The sequence below is a fragment of the Episyrphus balteatus genome, chromosome X (genome assembly GCF_945859705.1).
Source record: "Episyrphus balteatus chromosome X, idEpiBalt1.1, whole genome shotgun sequence".
In the NCBI taxonomy this organism is placed as follows: Eukaryota; Metazoa; Arthropoda; class Insecta; order Diptera; family Syrphidae; genus Episyrphus; species Episyrphus balteatus.
In genome coordinates, this window is record NC_079138.1 from 7,147,201 (window position 1) to 7,166,021 (window position 18,821).

Sequence of the window (18,821 nt, forward strand, 5' to 3'; positions counted from 1 at the left end):
TATACAAATTATCGAAAATTTTTAGCCGAGCTAAAATGAGTCCCATACAAATTATCGATAACTTGAATGGAAATTTTATCTTGGCTAAAATTCCCATACAAGTTATCGATAATTTGTATGGGATCCATTTTAGCTCAAGCCTGGTACGCTGCTCGCGCTAAATTTTAGCTCCCATACAAATTATCGAACATTTTTAGCCGAGATAAAATGGATCCCATACAAGTTATCGATAACTTGTATGGGAATTTTATCTCAGCTAAAATTTAGCGCGAGCAGCATACCAGGCTTCAGATAAAATTTTTCAGCTAAAATTTAGAGCGAGCAGCGTACCAGGCTTTAGCCGAGATAAAATTCCCATACAAGTTATCGATAATTTGTATGGGATACGTTTTAGCTCGGATAATAATTTGTACGGGAGCTAAAATTTAGCGCGAGCTGCGTACCAGGCTTCAGCTAAAATTTAGCGCGAGCAGCGTACCAGGCTTTTAGCTAAGTAGATTTATGGCGTTTTTAATTGGCAATCCGGAATTGTTCTTCGATTCGGAATCCCAATTGAACAGTTTTTTTTTATTCCGAAGAATCTGAAGTTTGGTGTGAATGTATTGTTTGAATTTAACATGTTTCACATATATGTGTATTCGCGCCAAATTTCATTTGTATTTATGCTGCAAACATTTTGTACTGCTGAAATTTAAAGCCTGGTACGCTGCTCGCGCTAAATTTTAGCGGAGATAAAACTCCCATACAAGTTATCGATAGTTTGTATGGGATCCATTTTAGCTCGGCTAAAAATTTTCGATAATTTGTGTGGGAGCTAAAATTTAGCGCGAGCAGCGTACCAGGCTTAAATCTATGAATGTGTGAGTGATTCTTCTTCTGATTCTGTTTTTAAAACCAGAAGAGAAATTCTCTTTTTTTCAGAATCAGAACTGTCAGTTTTGCCCAATTGAACGCATTCAGATTGCTTTTTTTTGCTTCGAGATTGCCAATTAAAAACGCCATTAGCATAAATCTTGAGTTTTATTCTAAATCTCGGATTGAAGGTAGGTGAAAATCTTAGATTTAGGGTAGCTGAACCCAAATCTGAGATTTAAGCCTGGTACGCTGCTCGCGCTAAATTTTAGCTCCCATACAAATTATCGAAAATTTTTAGCCGAGATAAAATGGATCCCATACAAGTTATCGATAACTTGTATGGGAATTTTATCTAGCGCGAGCAGCGTACCAGGCTTTAGCGAAGTAGATTTAAAATAAATCTCAAGATTTAAAAAAAATCTCGAGATTTATTCTAAATCTATTTAGCTAAATCTCGGATTTAGCGTATGTGGAAACATAGTATAAAATTTACGCGAGCAGCGTACCAGTACCAGACTTTAGAGAAAAATATCTCCTGTGGAGGCGGGGTGTAAGCATGGTATAAAAAGACCATGGGGTGTAAGAAAAAAAGACACGACATATACCCCGTTTGTATGGCGATTTGAATCCGAATTGAATCAGGATTTAGGTCTATATATACCTGAATCGAATTGAATCCGGATTTGTCGATCCGATCCGACTCGGGGAGCTGAATCGAATCGAAAATATGCATATATACCAAACGAATTGAATACTCGAGATATAATTTATGGTGGAAATTGTGTGTGATTGTCTTCTTATTGGAAAATTTTACTGTATGTATGTATTATGATATCTAGTTTTACTTGCACTTTGTTTTTGGTTAGATTTTTCTATTTTACTGCAAATATATTTAAAAGAAAAATTTTGCTTTCGATTCTATTTCAATTCGATTCCTCGATCTGGTACTTCCATATACCTGGATCGAAATTTCGATTCAGTTTCAATTCGATCTTTAAATCGGTCATACAAACGGGGTAATAGTTTTTGGAATTTTCCCATTGTTAATCTTGGAATTCATGCAGTCTCTTTAAAATTTTGAAATCATCTTTCCATTGATTTTCCAGCCGTTCTATTTGTTTGTGTATCAACATTTAAGTCCTGTATCTATGGTTATTAGTTCTCTCAAAATAAAAAAAAAATACAACTTTTGCGTTGTTAAATAATTGAACAATAGAACCTTTAAAGTTTAAGTAAAAAAAAAAAAAACAAACAAACAAAAAATAAATTTGAAGCAAAATAAGATTGTTCTTTTTGAGAGACGACTCCTCTTGGTTAGGAATACAAAAAAACATTGCAAGCAACAATCAAAGTTATTTTTCCATTTTTTATTTCACCCTAATTAAAGTCTCTCTCAATTCTAACGGAACAAATTAAAGCTCTAATATTCATATGTGTGTTTGTTGTTAGTGATGTATCATTTCCCTATATGAAATAAAACTAAATAGAACATTTTTATTGTCGAGTGCTTGATGGCGGAGGCGGTGCCGCTGATGTTTACTGCTGTGCAAATTTACTAATGTACGCAGCAGACAGCAGCGATACAACTAAACTAAATTATATATTTGCAAAATATAATAGCTCTCAATTAAATTTATTTGCTTTTCAACCAAATGTCATTGCTAGATTTTTTCAACAAAAAAAAAAAAAAAATACAACAACAAAACAATGCAAATTGTTGTTATTCCTATTTCTAGTTTTCGTTTTCTTCACGGTATGTGAACTTTGATTTTCTTATTTATCTAATAGAAAGAGAAAAGACAAAGATAGTAGCTGGAAAAGTACAATCCTACTAACCCGCACTTGTTTGGGGGTATTTTCGTACATTTTTTTTTTTGCTTAATTTTCGCTCAGTATTATTTGATCAATGGAAAATGTAATGTAAAGAGAGCTATCCTATATAAATAAACAAAAGAATATAAAAAAAATGTTTTATATTATATTTGATTAACACAAAACGATAAACACAACCTACAGACACAAACGAATACAAATATTCCCCCTATCATCCCTGCTCTATTGTGCTTTCGGTCGTGTCGTGGTAATTTTTCTTCGTTCTTCCCCACTACATTAATAACAGGCAAATTATGAATGAAGTAATTTTTATTTAATGAAAATGAAAATCTGTATTGTTAAAAAAAAAAACAATTCAATCAGAGCAAGGACACGGAAAACGAACATGAAAACGTAAACGAAAACGAAGTCCAACCTTGCTTATCATCGAATCCATCGATTTTGTGTGTTCAATACCTAATAGTCAAATGGATTAGTTTTTTTTTTTTTTTTTGTATGATAATCAATTTTTTATTTGTGAAGATATCAATGGAATTTTTTTTTTTTATTTATGAATTTTAGTTAGAGAAATGTAAGAATATACAATATAAACAGTAAACATCAGAGAAGGCTTAAAACAAATAAAAGTCTATAGAAATTAAAATTATTTCATATTTGTTTTTTGTCCTTAAATTAACCTCAATTATTCCCTCCAAAAAAAGAGTTTCTCTCATAGGATTCACTCTTTTGTTTTTTGCCTTTTCTTATAAAATAAAAAATACAAGAGATGTTAATTTGTTTTGTGGAAATAGCAATAAAATAGAAATATGTATTTATTTATATATTTTGTGTGTTTTGTGTCAAAAAAGTGTATTGTATTGCTTTAAAGATTTAAACAAAAAAAGGAAAATAAACATTCTCTTTATGTGGTGTATGAGCGATCAAAATGAAATTAATGACGGAACTAAGAAACGAAGAAACATTTAGTAAAACTGTCAAATGGTATTCGAAAACGATAATAGTATTATGTTTAATAAAGTTTATATCATCATCAATTAATAATTTATTGATACATAAATACGACGAAAAAGGAAAAATTCAACAACAACAAAAACAAAAATATCAATTATTATTTAAATCAGTGCTGCTGCTTATTGGAATAACAGTAGAAGATAAAAGCAATGTAAGTACATTATTACAGTACTAGTAGTAGTAATAGTACCTATCAAATTATAAACAAAAAAAAATATAAATCCCAGCAGGGTTGCCAGATTGGGCTACTTATCGGAAATTGGGCTATCTTTTTCAAAACTGCCCACAACATTTTCAGTATGACAGCCTATTAGGGCTTTTAAGTAAGAAGTGCTCAAACGTCACACTGTCCACTTTGATGAACCTGACATTTTGATGAACTTGACATTTGTTTTTCTATTAGAAAACATTTTTGAGAACAATAAAGTTAGGTTTTTTCAGCAATAAAATCAATTTAACAAGAGTCTTTAAACAGTCAGCAAACAATTTAGTTAATAAATTTATGCGAAAATTAATGTAAAACCCGTGTTTTATTAAATTTAAAATTTGTATTTGCCATGTTCATCAAAGTGGGAGTTGTCAAATTTGAATTTGACAGATTCGCTTACATCCCTATCTTAATTTGGCTATTTTTTATTTTTCAAATAAATTAAATGCATATCATAATCATTCCATTGATTCGGAAGAAAAATGGAAAAATCACAATGAATTTGTTTTGGGGAATTTTGGGTATTCAATCGACCAAAACAATTACCTATTCGTTTGATAAAAAATCATGTAAAAAATTTTTAACTTTCAATGATTAAAATTTGATGAGAATAACACATTTCTTAAGTTGAATTATGTTTATTTTTTTTTTTTTCTTATAGGTAAATAAAAAAACTTCTTTGATTTTGCGTAGCTTTTTAAAATAAAAAATAATATTAAACAATTTTTTTTTTATTGGTATTGGGCTACTAATTGGGCTACTTTTTCGGCTCCGAATTTCGGCTACAAAAATTTTTTAACTAGCTAACTAGTTCAGGACATGGCAACCCTGAATCGCACCACAAAGACAAACGTCAAAGTCAAATTGTTTATAAATTCGCAATTCTCATTTACGCCTAGCGGGTGGAAATGGTGCAGCTCCGTGAAGCCAGAACTGCGACCTAAAAGTGTTTGAACCAAGCTTGCCTAATTCGTTTGTATTAGACAAGTTTGGTACAAAAGTTTTAAGGTCGCAGTTCTGGCTTCACGGAGCTCAATGGTGCAGTGGATGTAGTTCTTGGCTGCTAACCTAGACGTGTAGGTTTGAGTCCTAGGCAAGAGTACGATAACTAAGGCGGTGAAAATTAGCAACGGATTTTTGTAGAGGAGTCAAATACAAGAATTGTTTACTACGGGAGGGGATGTCTGGGCAAATTAAGAAAACAAAAAAAAAAAATTACTAGAAATTAAAAAAAAAAAAAAATTAAAAGCGACTGCAAAATCCACAGCTATAAATAATACCTTTTTCGAAAGCTAGAATTTCACAGTTAATTCTTATTTTTAAATCAAGTTATTTCAATTTATTATTTTCGAAATAATCGATTTCCAAGTCAAAATTTTTGAAAAAAAAGTTTAAAAAATTACATTGAATACTAATTTTGTGGATTTCAATATAAAATTTTCGAATTTAATAAACTGCCTAAATTGATTTCTAAATTTCAAAAAATAGGAAAATTACTTTTTTTGTCAGATTTTTATTTTGTTTGTACTTATGCTTTTTTCGATAACTTTTTTTAAATAATTCTTTGATATTTGAAACAAACAGAGTTAATTTAGAGCTTAAAAATACAATAGATACACCTTGTACGCCGTTAGGGGGGCACTGGTGGTGCAGGGAAATACATAGGTCCCCAGAAACTAAATCTGAGGGACTTAGTACTCACTCATTTGTCACGGTTTAGAGTCTCCAGACAGGCGCCAATGTCAACATCTTTTTAATAAAAATTATCTTGCATGGTTCCCTTCTCCATAATAGGGAAATTAACCCCACAATGACAATAACACCATTAAAACACATTGATAGTTTTCAAAAATAAAATATCTTCGCGCCAGGAGTACGTTTAGAAGTGACCCAGATAAAAAAAGTAGTTTTCCTATTTTTCAATTTCTTTGGCTTTTGTAGGTCGTTTTTAAATAATTTTCACTTGCGATATATAGGTACTATAGGGCAAGTTTAGGATTCGCAAAAAAATCGAACTCGAGATAACAATTTTACATGACATTACGATGACGGAGAATGCCAAAAAAGTGGGTCCGGCAATTCTGTCTGTCTGTCTGTAAGAACCTCGAGCTACAGCCTAAACTACTGAAGCGATTTTCTTCAAACTTGGTAGTTAACAGTTTTGGGTGATTCCCTAGAGGAGAAATTGAAGTTTTTTTTTTAGGACCAAAACTAACGGTACCTGTCATATAACGGAAACAGAAAATTTGATTTATTTCAAAAACGGCTTTAACGATTTTGATTAAAATTTTTCTGCTTACTGTTACAGATAAGAGCCTCCTTTGATAATAAAAAAAATATTTTTTGTACCGTTATTAACGGTACCTGCCATAGAACGGTTTTTTGGATTTATGAATTTCTCAAAAATGACAAAACAGATTTCGACCAAATTTTTAATAACGAAACGTTTAATCAATCATTATTTAAAAAAATTTTTAATTTTTCAAAAAACACATTTTTGGATTTTTAAAAAATATTTCAAAATTTTTTTTTGAAAAATCAATTTTTTGGAAACGAGTTGGTGAAAAATTTTGAAATTTTGTTTTTATGTGTAAATTAATTATATATTCAAAAGTGCATATCAACTTTTTTTTTTGAAAAATGTTAGGAAATTTTTATATACAAAAAATTATTTTTTTAAAAAACGGCTCTAACGATTTTCGAAAATTTTTTTCTAAAAATTCCTTTTTATACTAGAAATAAAATGGCATACTTAGTTTTTTGTAAAAGATCATTTAAAACTGCATTTAATTATTTATAAAAACAGATTTTATTTTTTTTGCACCACTAACGAAATTCCGTGAAAATATCAAATTTTAAATTTTCCCTTATTTTGTTCATTGATAAACTTTAACATTAGAGTAACTTTTACCATAAGAGCAAGTACGTGCGACCCCAGTCGTGCAATTTATTTTTTTTATTTTGAGTCATTTTTTAGCAAACTGCCCCTTCCTCCTAAACGGGGGGAGATTGGAACCCCTCTTTCTAAAAAATGATTGTATTTGACTTCTCTACAATTTTCACCTCTTTACGTCAGCTCCAAGCGTCCAACGCCACCCGTGGAATTATTATGGAATTATATGAGATAATAATCATCTTATTCTCAATTCACTGTACCAACAAAAATTCTTTCCTTTTTTTCTATTCCTTCTAACTAGTCCGTGCAATATGCATTCAAAAAGATCTTAGGTCTTCAAACATATACAGTTGAAACTCGATTAACTAGGATGGACCGAGCCCATAACCGAGCGGATAATCGAAAATCTTTTTTTTTTTTTCAAATATAATTTTTTATGTGGTGGTCCAAAAAGTATTTTTTTCAATATTTTTTTCTGAAAAAGTACAACAACTTTCAAGAAATTTTTTACTTTTTTCCAAAAAAAAAAAATACAATTTTAATTTTTTACTTTTTCCAAAAAAAATAAATTTTTCAATATCGATCAGCATCCCCTTCTATATAAGATAGGAGGCTGAAAATTCAACAGTATGACATCAATAGGATGTAGAACCAAACCCAATTTATGAAAATTTTATTTTTCCCATACAAGCGTGGACCGCCTTAATGTACATGCTCGTATTTTAGTATTTTTTTAAATTATTAAAAAAACGAAAGGAACAAAAAGATATTCCATAAAACCTTACAATTTATTCAGTACACTTTTTGTTTGAATATTTCATTACAAAATCACATCATTGATTGTGAGTAGGTAATAGGAACTTAAAGAAATTAATTGATTAAACCCGTTAAATGCGGGGAACTAGCATTATATTATATATGTGTTATTCCAGGATAATTTAACTCTTCCCGGAAACTAAAAATAAAAGCTCTTCACCGGCATTGCTATTGCTTAATTTCTCTGTTTGAATAATTGAGCTTCCCGAGTTTCAACTGTAGTTAAAATAAAAAAAAAGGAAAGCGAATGGACTTTTGAAAAAATGTAATCTAATTTATTTCTAAAATCCATCAAAAGGAATGTTCTTACCAAAGTTTCTTGGAGGTTTTATTGCTGAATTGTAAACAATCGAAATATTTTTTTTTTCTTATAGCGTTTTCGTTTGGTCGTCCGGGACTCTCCGGAATTCCTCCGAACGATTCTGAAACTGATCGTTTGGCACTCAATGACAGTTTTAATTCTGAAAAGAAGAGAAAATCGATTCCGAATTTTGAGGCAGAATCAAAACGAGAATCACTCACACATGTTCACACTTAAGACGTCAAATTAATGAAATGTTATTTTTTGTTGTTCATTTCTGAATATTGAGATTTTTTTCTATGCCAAACTTTAAATTATGTTAAAATAAAGTACAGAAAACAAAAAAATAGATAAATTTTTATGGAATAAACACAAATAAACAAAACAAAACTTTCATCAGGCGTTCGCATTATTTTCCGTTTCACAAATACAAAGAAACCCAAACTTCAGAATAAAAAAAAGTATACAAGTCTGTTCGTTTGGAATCCCGGATCGGACAGTCCCGGACCGTCCTAAGAATTACCAAACGAAAACGCTATCACATTCGGAAGCAGATATTTTCGGATCAAAGTCTAGAAACAAGTTTTGGTTTACAGATATGCGTTCACAATGACCAGGCCTATCCATTTATGTAAAAAATTACAAATCTATTTCTTTAAGATTTTCGAGAAAAAATCAAGGTCTACAAATTATGCATACTCAAATAAACAAACCTCCAAATCCATCGAGTAAGACATCAAAAGAAAGGTCTCTTTAAGGTTTCAATGCTTAAAAAAAATCATTCTTCAATGGCGAAATGCCTCCCTATGCTATTATTCCGCTCTAATACAACTTGTTTATCAATTTTTCTCATCACCATTTCAAAATAATTGCACAATTTCTAATATATTTTTTTTATCTCATTCTCAATTTTCTTTGTCAATTGCAGGATATAAATGTCGCATTATGGCATCAGCATTCGAGATCAATATTGATTATAGCCACGAAATTTTAAATCTCATCAAGTCAAATCCTCCAACATCACCATCCAAACCATTATCAGGAAACAATTTAAATGAGGAGTTTTCAAATAACAAACCGCCGAAAAAACATTTAAAATTTAATGATATTTTTTTACGTCGAACTGATACATCAAATTCAAAAGTCTTAACACAAATAGCAAATACTAAAAATTTATATCGTTTGTTGATGCCAAAACAAAAACAACAACAAGAACCTTTATCATTACCATCATCATCATCATCATTATCAGCAGCATCAGCTTCAAGATCAGCAAAGGCATTAATTCAGCATAAAAAAAAGAACCAATTGATAAACGACAAAAATCAAATTCTCAAATTTAACAAATATCAATTAAATTTGGAGAAAGAAAGTCCATTACAAATATCAGCAAAACAAGCTCGAATTATAAAGACCCTACCAGATATTTGGAATAGTCGTCCTTCATTGTATGGAGTTTCCTCAAATTCAAAACAACAACCTGTTAACAATTTGAATGATGAAAATATTAAAATTATCGATGATGTAGATGTGTTGCCGTTAAATGGAAAATCAACATTATTAACAAGTGTGGAGGCAATTGGATTGGTTGGAGTAATATTCGGTGTGGTTGTTCTTATTTGTTGGATAAAAAGATTCGTATTTAGTTTTATCAAAAATAAAAACTCATCATCATCATCATCATCATCCCTTAAAACGAAAACAAAAACGAAAACGACGACGAAAATTGAAGAGAAATTCAATTCATCCAAGAATACAGCAACAGCAGCAGCAAAAAAATCAATTTTTGTTTTCCACAAAAGCTTCATACTAAAACGACCGATTGTTGTGTCCAAAATTATGGATACAAATATAGAGAGCGATCAATTCAATGATGCATCGAATAATGAAAGCAACAAAAGTACACCATATTTTACACCCTTGGGAACATTTGATGAACATCAAAGTCGATTTGAATATCCACTACCATCGCCACCTACCACCAGTAGCGTTGGTGGTGGTAACATTAATTCAAATGAAGAGTTGCTATTACCAATTTCGATTGCACCAGACCCCATCCAGAGTTCCTCTTCATCGACATCAAACAACAACTCGAAATCTAAAACCCCCACCATGACCACTAAAGCCACAACCATCAGGAACACCATTATAAACACTGAACCGATAGCTCCTCGAAGGTATTCAATTGAACGCCGTTCACGTTCTCCAGCTTATATGGCGTATATGTCTCATTTAGCATTTACCAGCAGTCAAGGTTCCAATAAAACCCAATATGACACTTACGATAATCTGTATGCAGCAGGGTCATCACCACTTTTTTCTGCTGCAATGTCGGCAGCTCTTTCAATTAATGCAGCACGAGCATCCCCTCCAGCTAATTCAGCTTCAGCTATTGGGTCAGCTACCGCCATTGATGTATCATCTGGTACTAATAATCGACAAAACAATCGAAGTCCCAAAGTATATGATGATAAAGAAGGTGACAAAGAGAATGAAATACCAACTAAAATTAATCAAAAACAACAACAGAATTCTCCATTGGCAATGGAAGTCACTACACGTTTGGCAGCAACAAAATTCTCATTTTCACCTAAAGATATCGACAGATCGTCAGACAGATCAACAATAGAAGGTAAGTGTGTACAAGTTAAATCAAGTCCAACACTATCATCGGCGGGTTACACAAAAAATGGTGATTATTTTAAATTTCCTGAAGTTGATCTATTCTCACCGGCAATTATACACAAAACAAATACTTATCATTTTGATAATGAAGAAGAACTTGAACTAGAATTGGCATATGCTGCAAATAATGTGCAACATGATAAACTGAAAACAATATCATCAGATGCTCAAGCCACACGGCGGGCACGTTTAAAATCAATTTCGTTGGATTCTGAAGGCGCCAAATTGGTTGAAGATAATTTGGGAATTCCTGTTGAAGAACTCATTGATATAACCACTCCTTCACATTTGACAACAAATACAACAACAATTACGACTTCAAATAATAAAAACATATCAAATCTTAAAAATATCTCAATCCTAAATTTAGATCGAGATCAACTGCAAATGGAAATGGAAAGTTTTGAAGAAGATGATATATCACATTTGAGCAATAATAAAAATAATTTATCATTGAAAGTAATGTGGTATAATGATGTCAATCAAAATTCTCATAGCGAACACGTTCGAACTCCACCGAAAACACCAACATTGGGTAAAACAAAACAAAAAGCAATTTCATTTGATTCATCTGATTCGAAATTGTCGTCTTCATTGATGTCACGAAGGTTACGAGATCGAGATCATAATGAAAGTAATGTTGTATCGAGTCCAGCAAAGGCAGTGTCTTTGATGCAAATATCATCTTCATCATTATCCATGCCTGGTACACCTAAGAGGAATTTTTCACCTAACAAAAAATTTAACCATCATAATGTCAATCGAACAAATCGCTCAAAACAAAGGCAACTAAGTTCCAGTATATCAATGACACCATCGACGCCATCGTCATTCGACCATAGTAGTACCAAGAGTACAGAAAGACAAGGGTTTATATTAAAATTAGATTCGTTTAATGAAAATTGTTTGGATGATGTGGGTTATGGTGATGTAGAATTAAGTGCAGTAGATGATGATGTTTGTTGTGATGGAGAGAACTATTTTATCAATTTTGATGATTCAGCTGCTGCTGCTGCATCTACTTCTACCATCGCGACTAAACTACTAAATGATAATGATTCATCATCATCAGTTAACAAAAAAATAAGTCCCGACTGTTTAATAGGCTCAAACCTTCAAACCCAAAAATGCGCTACATCTCTCAGTTTATCAAATAGCAATTTGAAAACATTACCTGAGGTTATGACACTTAGCGATTTTTCAATAAGTCGCCAACAAGTTGATGAAATGTGTGAAGACAATTTAAGAACATCATTGGTTGCTTCTTCGGTAGGTGCTTCGGCTGGAAAACAGACAAATTTGTTAAGTACTCGTTCGGCAAGAAGTTCACTTCTTCAACGTCGAGGATCTAATCATAGTTTAACTTTAAATTTAAATGAATCGTATGGTAGTCTCAATAAGGGACTGAGTGCTTCAAATTATAGTTTATGCAGTAATTCACAGTACAATTTATCTAATTCAATATATAATTTAACCGCATCGAGACAACAAGCTGCTGTACTGTTTAAGGGTAATAATTCGATTGGTATTCCGTCAACAAATTTCATTCACAATGGAAATAATTTATTGTCTCAAGAAGGATTTGGTGGAAATGCAGCAAATGCATTAAATGCAGCTGCAGCTGAAAAGAAAAACTTACTACAACGTCGTGGTTCAAATACAAGTTTAACATTGAACATTCATGGTTCTTCACCGTTTGTTCATTTAAATCGTTTTAATAGCCATAGCTCTTTGAATATAATTTCACATCCACCCCCACCACCATCACAACAGCAAAATTTATTTAAAATTCAAAAACAACAGCAACAACATACGATAAAAGATTCCATTCTTAATGAAAACTTATCAAACACTCAAAAAACCACCAACAAAAAAGGTCTACTGGAAAGAAGAGGCTCAAATGCTAGTCTTACAATTAACTTGCAATGCAATGCTTTGGCCGTATCAAATTTACGTGGTTCCGCCTGCAGTTTGAGTAGCATCAATACAAATCAATTAGAAGAAGAATATGAAATTCGTGGACATCAGGAGAACGAATTTCTAGATGCACCCATCGGCGGCACATCATCGGTAGCAGGCAACAATTCCGTGTGTGTGGGTCAACAAAGAAAGTTTTTCAGCTCGGAAAACTTAAATAATCTCAATATTCGATCACAATATTCGAAATTGAATCAAACTCATATGCGAAATTCAACTAAAACATGCTTTGGCTCAGTATCGGATTTGAAAACATATTGTCAATTGCCGATTGCTGCGACGACAACGACGTCGACATCTTTGGTTGCCAGCCAAGAAGAAATGATTCCAATTCCAACAACAACATTCTTACATATCAATGAAACATCTTCGAATTTAAATCTAAATTCCAATTCGAATTCGAATTCTAGTTCTAATTCTAACTCTAATTTATCAAGAAAACAACCTAAACAGAAACAAATTGTTTCTGAAAGTTTTATAACAAGTTTTCAACAAAGTAATTTATGTTCATGCACTGGTCTAAGGAATATCACAACGCGACCCCTTTCGCCACAAACAACATCTGAAGACTTTAAAATGTATCTGGCTAATGTTCAATTATTGCAGAATGCTTCGAATGTCTTGGATGGCTATGATTTAATGAAATTAAATTATGTTTTTGAAAAAAGCTACAATGATTATGATACGAGTAATCATCAATCATCTAATGAAATTGAAACATTCGAACAAAATCAATGGAAATTAATATTATCGTCATTTTTTAAAATTGATCTACCCGATGAAAATGAACAAAAACGATTAATCAGAAGTTTGCATCAAGAATTTTGGGATTTGCCAACAAATCATCAAGAAAAACCGATGGTATTTGGATCACAATCTAAAAATCGCTATAAGAGTATTTTACCGAATGAACATTCAAGGGTACAGTTGATTGCCGAAGAGGGTTCTATTGAAGCTCCCTATATAAATGCTAATTATATAAAGGTAATTTTTTTTACAACTTTTTTTTACTCATTAATATGCATGTGAATATTGATTCGTAGTTTATTATATTATTTTTAATATTATTATTATTTATTAAAACTACATAAATGTACAGATAGTAATGCAGGTAATACAGCGATAGCTTCCAGGGCTTATAACTTTACTTAAAAAAAAAAAGTATCAAAATATAAGTTGTATAAACATTTAGCAGAGGACGAGAGCTAATGTTATATGCTATTAGTGTACTGTGATTTATAAGATCTGTTATTTCTTATAATTCATGAATTAGTATTGAACAAATTATTTGAGATGCTTTTAATTTTTGTGCAATCTGATGTGGGTTATTTTATGAACAGGATAAAATTTGAACGACAAAAGTATAAGTTTGGTGGGTTCTCTTTGGTGAAAAGGTGGATGTTTGTCAATTTTGCGTAGGGGAAGTTATTGGATAAATTGGTGGTTCGGATTTTGGGTTCATGGCAGAGTAGTGGTATGAAAAATTGCGCCATATTTCCTGATGTTTCTGGAAGCAGTAGGTATTTACAAGTGTTAGAAAGTCCCTTTTGGTCGGCGAATTCTTTATAATTTCAGTAGAGTTGCATACCGATTTGGATGCATTTTCGGCTTTTTCATTTTCCTTGATGCCAATGTGTCCTGGTACCAAGCTATAGTTTTGGGTATAGTTTCGTAATGCTATTACATATTTTTCTTATAATTAGGGACTGATCTAGTTTTCAGTGTATATAGCTGGATAAATCTATTTTTTGTATTAAAATAGATATATTAATGTCGTTTTCTTTCACTCTATTAAGGAGTACTCTAAATTTTTACTCCTTTTTCTGGAGTGAAAGAACATAATGAGAGTAATTTTTTTTTTTTGTAATTGTGTGTGTGACAAGGCAAAAATGGATAATTTCCATGAAAAAAATAGTGATAACAGGCCTAAGGAAAAATTTTATGAATTGAAAAAAAAAAAAAAATTAATATTTATAACAATGAAGCATAATAAGCGTTCGTTGATAAGTCTGCTTCTACACGAAGACGCAAGGCGCAGAAATTATCTTTAAATTTCCTTTTGATTTTCGTTTCGGTGTGTCGCGCGCTTCTACACGTAGTATTTTTTTGAAGACGCAAATTTGACAGCTATTTTCTTTGGTTATATTTTGTTCTTGTTTTCGTATGATGACTTCTACAGGAAGACGTAGACGCACAAGATGCACATAAAGAAGAAGGGAGAGAGAAAGATCGATTTCTCCTTTGCTCTTATGTGCAACTTGTGCGTCTACGTCTTCGTGTAGAAGCAGACTATGTATTTTAATTCTAAAAAAAAAACACCAAAATGTACAAAAAACAAACAACTCCAGTGGGGTCTGAAAACTTTTGAATAAATTAAAAACGTTACTATACACGCAAATGATACACAACCGACGAAGAAGACTGCGTGACCGACGAAATAAAATAAAACAGAACAGCAAAAAAAGAACAAGATCAAAGAGAAACGTCAAAAAGAGTGACACAATTTTTTACCGGGGATTCACGGTAGAAAATCTTTATTTCTCTCTTCCTCTTATGTGCGTCTCGCGCTTTGCGTCTTCGTGTAGAAGCGCACTTAGTTTTACTTTTGGTATATTTTTCATTACTCTCCTGATCGGGGTTTTCAGCCTAATTGACACACACCCTTAGTTTGATAATTGTAAAATAAAAATATCACATCAACGCAGAAAAAAAAAATGGGATTTTTTTGCTATATGGCACAGGATTTTTTTTGTTATTGATGAAGAACACTGGCTGAAAATTTTTTGCATTCGGTTTTCAATTTCATTTTGGAAAAAGTGAAGAATTAACGAAAAAAATGGAAGAAATATATCTGGCGGAATATAATACAATAGAAAATATATTCATAATGGTTGTTTTTGTTAATAACAAAAGAGTTTGAAAAAAAAACTTTTCGCATTTTTCAGTTTTCAAACAAAATTTTAAAATGTCAAACTTCAAATTCATAAGTGTGCGTGCAAATCGATGTAAATCTGACTAAAATGTGGAGTAAATCCGGGGTACTCCGTAGTACTAAAATTACTCCGGAGTGATTTTTTTGTAATTTGTTGTGGCGTCAAAGAACACAAAACCTTCAAAAGTGCAAAAATAAGTACTGAAAGGGTACTCTCATTGGAGTGAAAGAAAACGACATAAGAGACCCGTTTTTATGAAAAACTCATTTTTGAAAAAAAAAAGTGGGTTACGATACTATTGTTCTCATAGCTTCAAATAACGTCCCATGTTAAGATATCATAAGTACTCATGAATTTATTAAAATATCAATCTTCTCTTGGAATCATCCAAGGAAGATAACTTTTTAGGAACTAGTATACTAAAATTTGCGATTTGCTTGTATTTCGGCGGGCCCTCCGTTTTGGGATTAGGTTAGGTCCAAGATGCTGTTTCCAATATCTTGTAACCTTGTAACCAGTACTGAAAATAGAAATATTTTTTTTTGTCCGTGGGAAGGTTTTGAAATCTTTTGTCCTGTACTTCCAAAAGCCCAGTTCTTTTTCCCAAAGTGCACTTTTAGATTGAAGGTTAAAAGAGAATAAATTCTCTCTAATGTTTTTTTTTATTATTATTATTAAAATTTCATTTTGTTACCAAAATTTACCTCATATATAGCAATTAAAGATATTCTTTCTTATAAAGCAAAGTGTTATAAAATGTCTTTTCACGTGTACAATTGTATTTATTTTTAATTAAAGGGGCCAGATTATGTGAAGAAAAGCTACATAGCTACCCAAGGGCCATTACCAAATACAATATATGATTTTTGGTTAATGATTTTTCAAAATATACGTAAATACGATGATCAACAACAACAGCAACAATCTATTATTGAAAGTTCACAAACTTGTTGCATAAATAATAAAAGCGATTTCCCATCATCATCATCATCAACAACAAAAACACCTAATGAATTTGATAAAACTGAATTCATATCAACAAATTATCCACAACAACAACAAACATTCAAAAATAAAACCATTCGACAACAACAACAAGAGCAACAAAAAATTATTATGCTAACGAATTTCCTTGAAAATAATAGACAAAAATGTGCAACTTATTTTCCAATCAATGAAAATGATATATATCTTATAACATTTACAAATGATGAAATCAAAAATAATGATATTAATATATTTTATAATCAATATTTTAAAAAACACGAAACCTCTTCATCGAATTATGATACATTCGAAATTGAAATTAACGACAAGAATCTAATTAACTATTTACCAAAAGTTAATTATTTCATTGTGAAAAATAATGGAATTATCAACAAAAATGGATTTTCCATAAGGCAATTGCAATGTTTATTTTGTTGTAATGTAAGCAACAAATTATCAAGCAATGATAATTGTACTGATAATGATAGTCGAATTGGTATTGAAAATAACAGTAATATTGAGGCTGTTAATGATAAGAGAATTCAAATTGTGCATAGCTTTAGTTGTTTGCATTATTGGTATCCCGATTGGCCAGATCATCGCTCACCAAGTGACATAAGTGTTTTGCTTGAAATAAGTCAGCATATGTTGGCACGGGGTAAATATACATATTATATTTTTTTACAAAATAAAAATTTTTATTTTTTTTTTAAAGAAAATTCACATGATCAACCATTTCCAATTATACATTGTTCGGCTGGTATTGGACGTACAGGTTGTATGGCTGCTATATTAAATGCTATTTGCCAAATCAGAGCATCATTTCCTTTAAAATCAATAAACGCTTATCAACATGATGATGAAACGACAACGACAACAACAACAAATCCTGTTGTTTGTTGTAACAACTCAAAAAATACAAATACAAATAGCATGAGTGATGTAGACAATCTCCAAAGTTTCTCTAGTCAACCGTTTCCTTATAGTAATAATATTAGCAATAAACGAAAAAATAGTAATAATAAGATTATTCAAAGTCCTAATGAATCTAATGATGATATAAAAAATAGCATTAAATGTATAGTAGATAATAAGGATGAATTATGTTCTAATTGTAATTCTAACTCTTCTTCTTCTTGTTCTTCAAATAATGGGCAAAATAAAACTAATTTATTGTTCTCAGAAAACGCCGCGCTAACACCCATACCGACACCGACGCCGACGCCTACACCAACGACGACGACAGCGGTGACGGCGACGATGATTCCCAAATCGCCAATTAAAAAATGTCCAAGTATTCATGTTGATATTCTTGGTATTGTATGTAATTTGAGATTACAACGTGGTGGAATGGTGCAAAACTCAGAGCAATATGAGTTAATTCACAGAGCAATGTGTCTTTATTTGAAAAGGGTACTTAAATTAATTTATGAGGCACAAATCTGAAATATTTTATTTTTTTAATTAATATATATATATAAGTACATAAATATATATATTAAGTGCCAAATAGCCAAATTTTATAGTCATTTAATTTATACATTTATGAAGAAATGGATCGATTGAAGGAAGAGTAGTGTTGCGAATAAAAGTTTTAATTCTAAGTGAAAACATGTTCAAAATGGAAAACGAAAAGCAAATATTTTGAGTAGGAAATGGATAGATACAATAAGAACGAAAAGGCTTCTATGGAAAATTGAATAACTTTAATTCTTGTGGGAAGTAAATGCATATATTCTAAACTTAAACAAAAATTAAAAAAAAAACACTATAATTATTGTATAATCGTGTTATGAAAAAAAAAATATGTGTAAATATATATAAGAATTTCTTACAAATGTTATCCTTACACACTTTTTGTTCTCTATTATTTTTTTGGTATTTTAATAATATATTATTTTTTTTTATTAGATTTAGATGTACTGGCACGATTTTCTTCAAATGTGCCATGACTGTTACTATTAAAAAAAAAAAATCATCAGAAACAAAAAAAACTTTATATTGAAATTTTTATGCAACAAAGAAAAAATATTGCTGTATTATATATTCTGAGAAAAGAAAAATCTTAAAAATAAAAATAGAAAAATTGATGTATTTGTGCTATAATAAAAAAAAAAATAAAAAGTAATAATTATAAAATGTTGATATTATGAGAAAATTTAAGAAATTTTTATTTTTTTCTATTTGTGTTTTGGGTAAAATTCAGATCCTTAGGTTAAAGCTGTTTTTGTTTCCGTTCTGAATACAGCTGTTGTTCATGAAGATTTCATAAAATAAATTTTTCCTTATTCCGTGACCTTTTTTTATTAAGTAAATGTT

At 31.0% G+C, this 18,821-nt stretch overlaps 1 protein-coding gene across 2 annotated transcripts; it reads left to right on the forward strand.

Annotated features, from left to right (window-relative positions):
* The first annotated feature begins 1,977 nt into the window (after window positions 1-1,977).
* Window positions 1,978-18,093, forward strand: LOC129920512 (uncharacterized). 2 transcript variants are annotated; one of them, XM_056001800.1, is made up of 5 exons: window positions 1,978-2,087; window positions 3,557-3,850; window positions 8,849-13,566; window positions 16,314-17,160; window positions 17,218-18,093. In XM_056001800.1, the coding sequence occupies exons 3-5, from the start codon at window positions 8,866-8,868 to the stop codon at window positions 17,946-17,948; spliced, it is 6,279 nt and encodes a 2,092-aa protein (XP_055857775.1). In that variant the 5' UTR covers window positions 1,978-2,087; window positions 3,557-3,850; window positions 8,849-8,865; the 3' UTR covers window positions 17,949-18,093. The 2 variants fall into 2 exon arrangements, with proteins under 2 accessions (XP_055857775.1, XP_055857774.1); XM_056001799.1 differs by having other exon boundaries at window positions 1,987-2,087; window positions 3,537-3,850.
* Window positions 18,094-18,821: the final 728 nt, after the last annotated feature.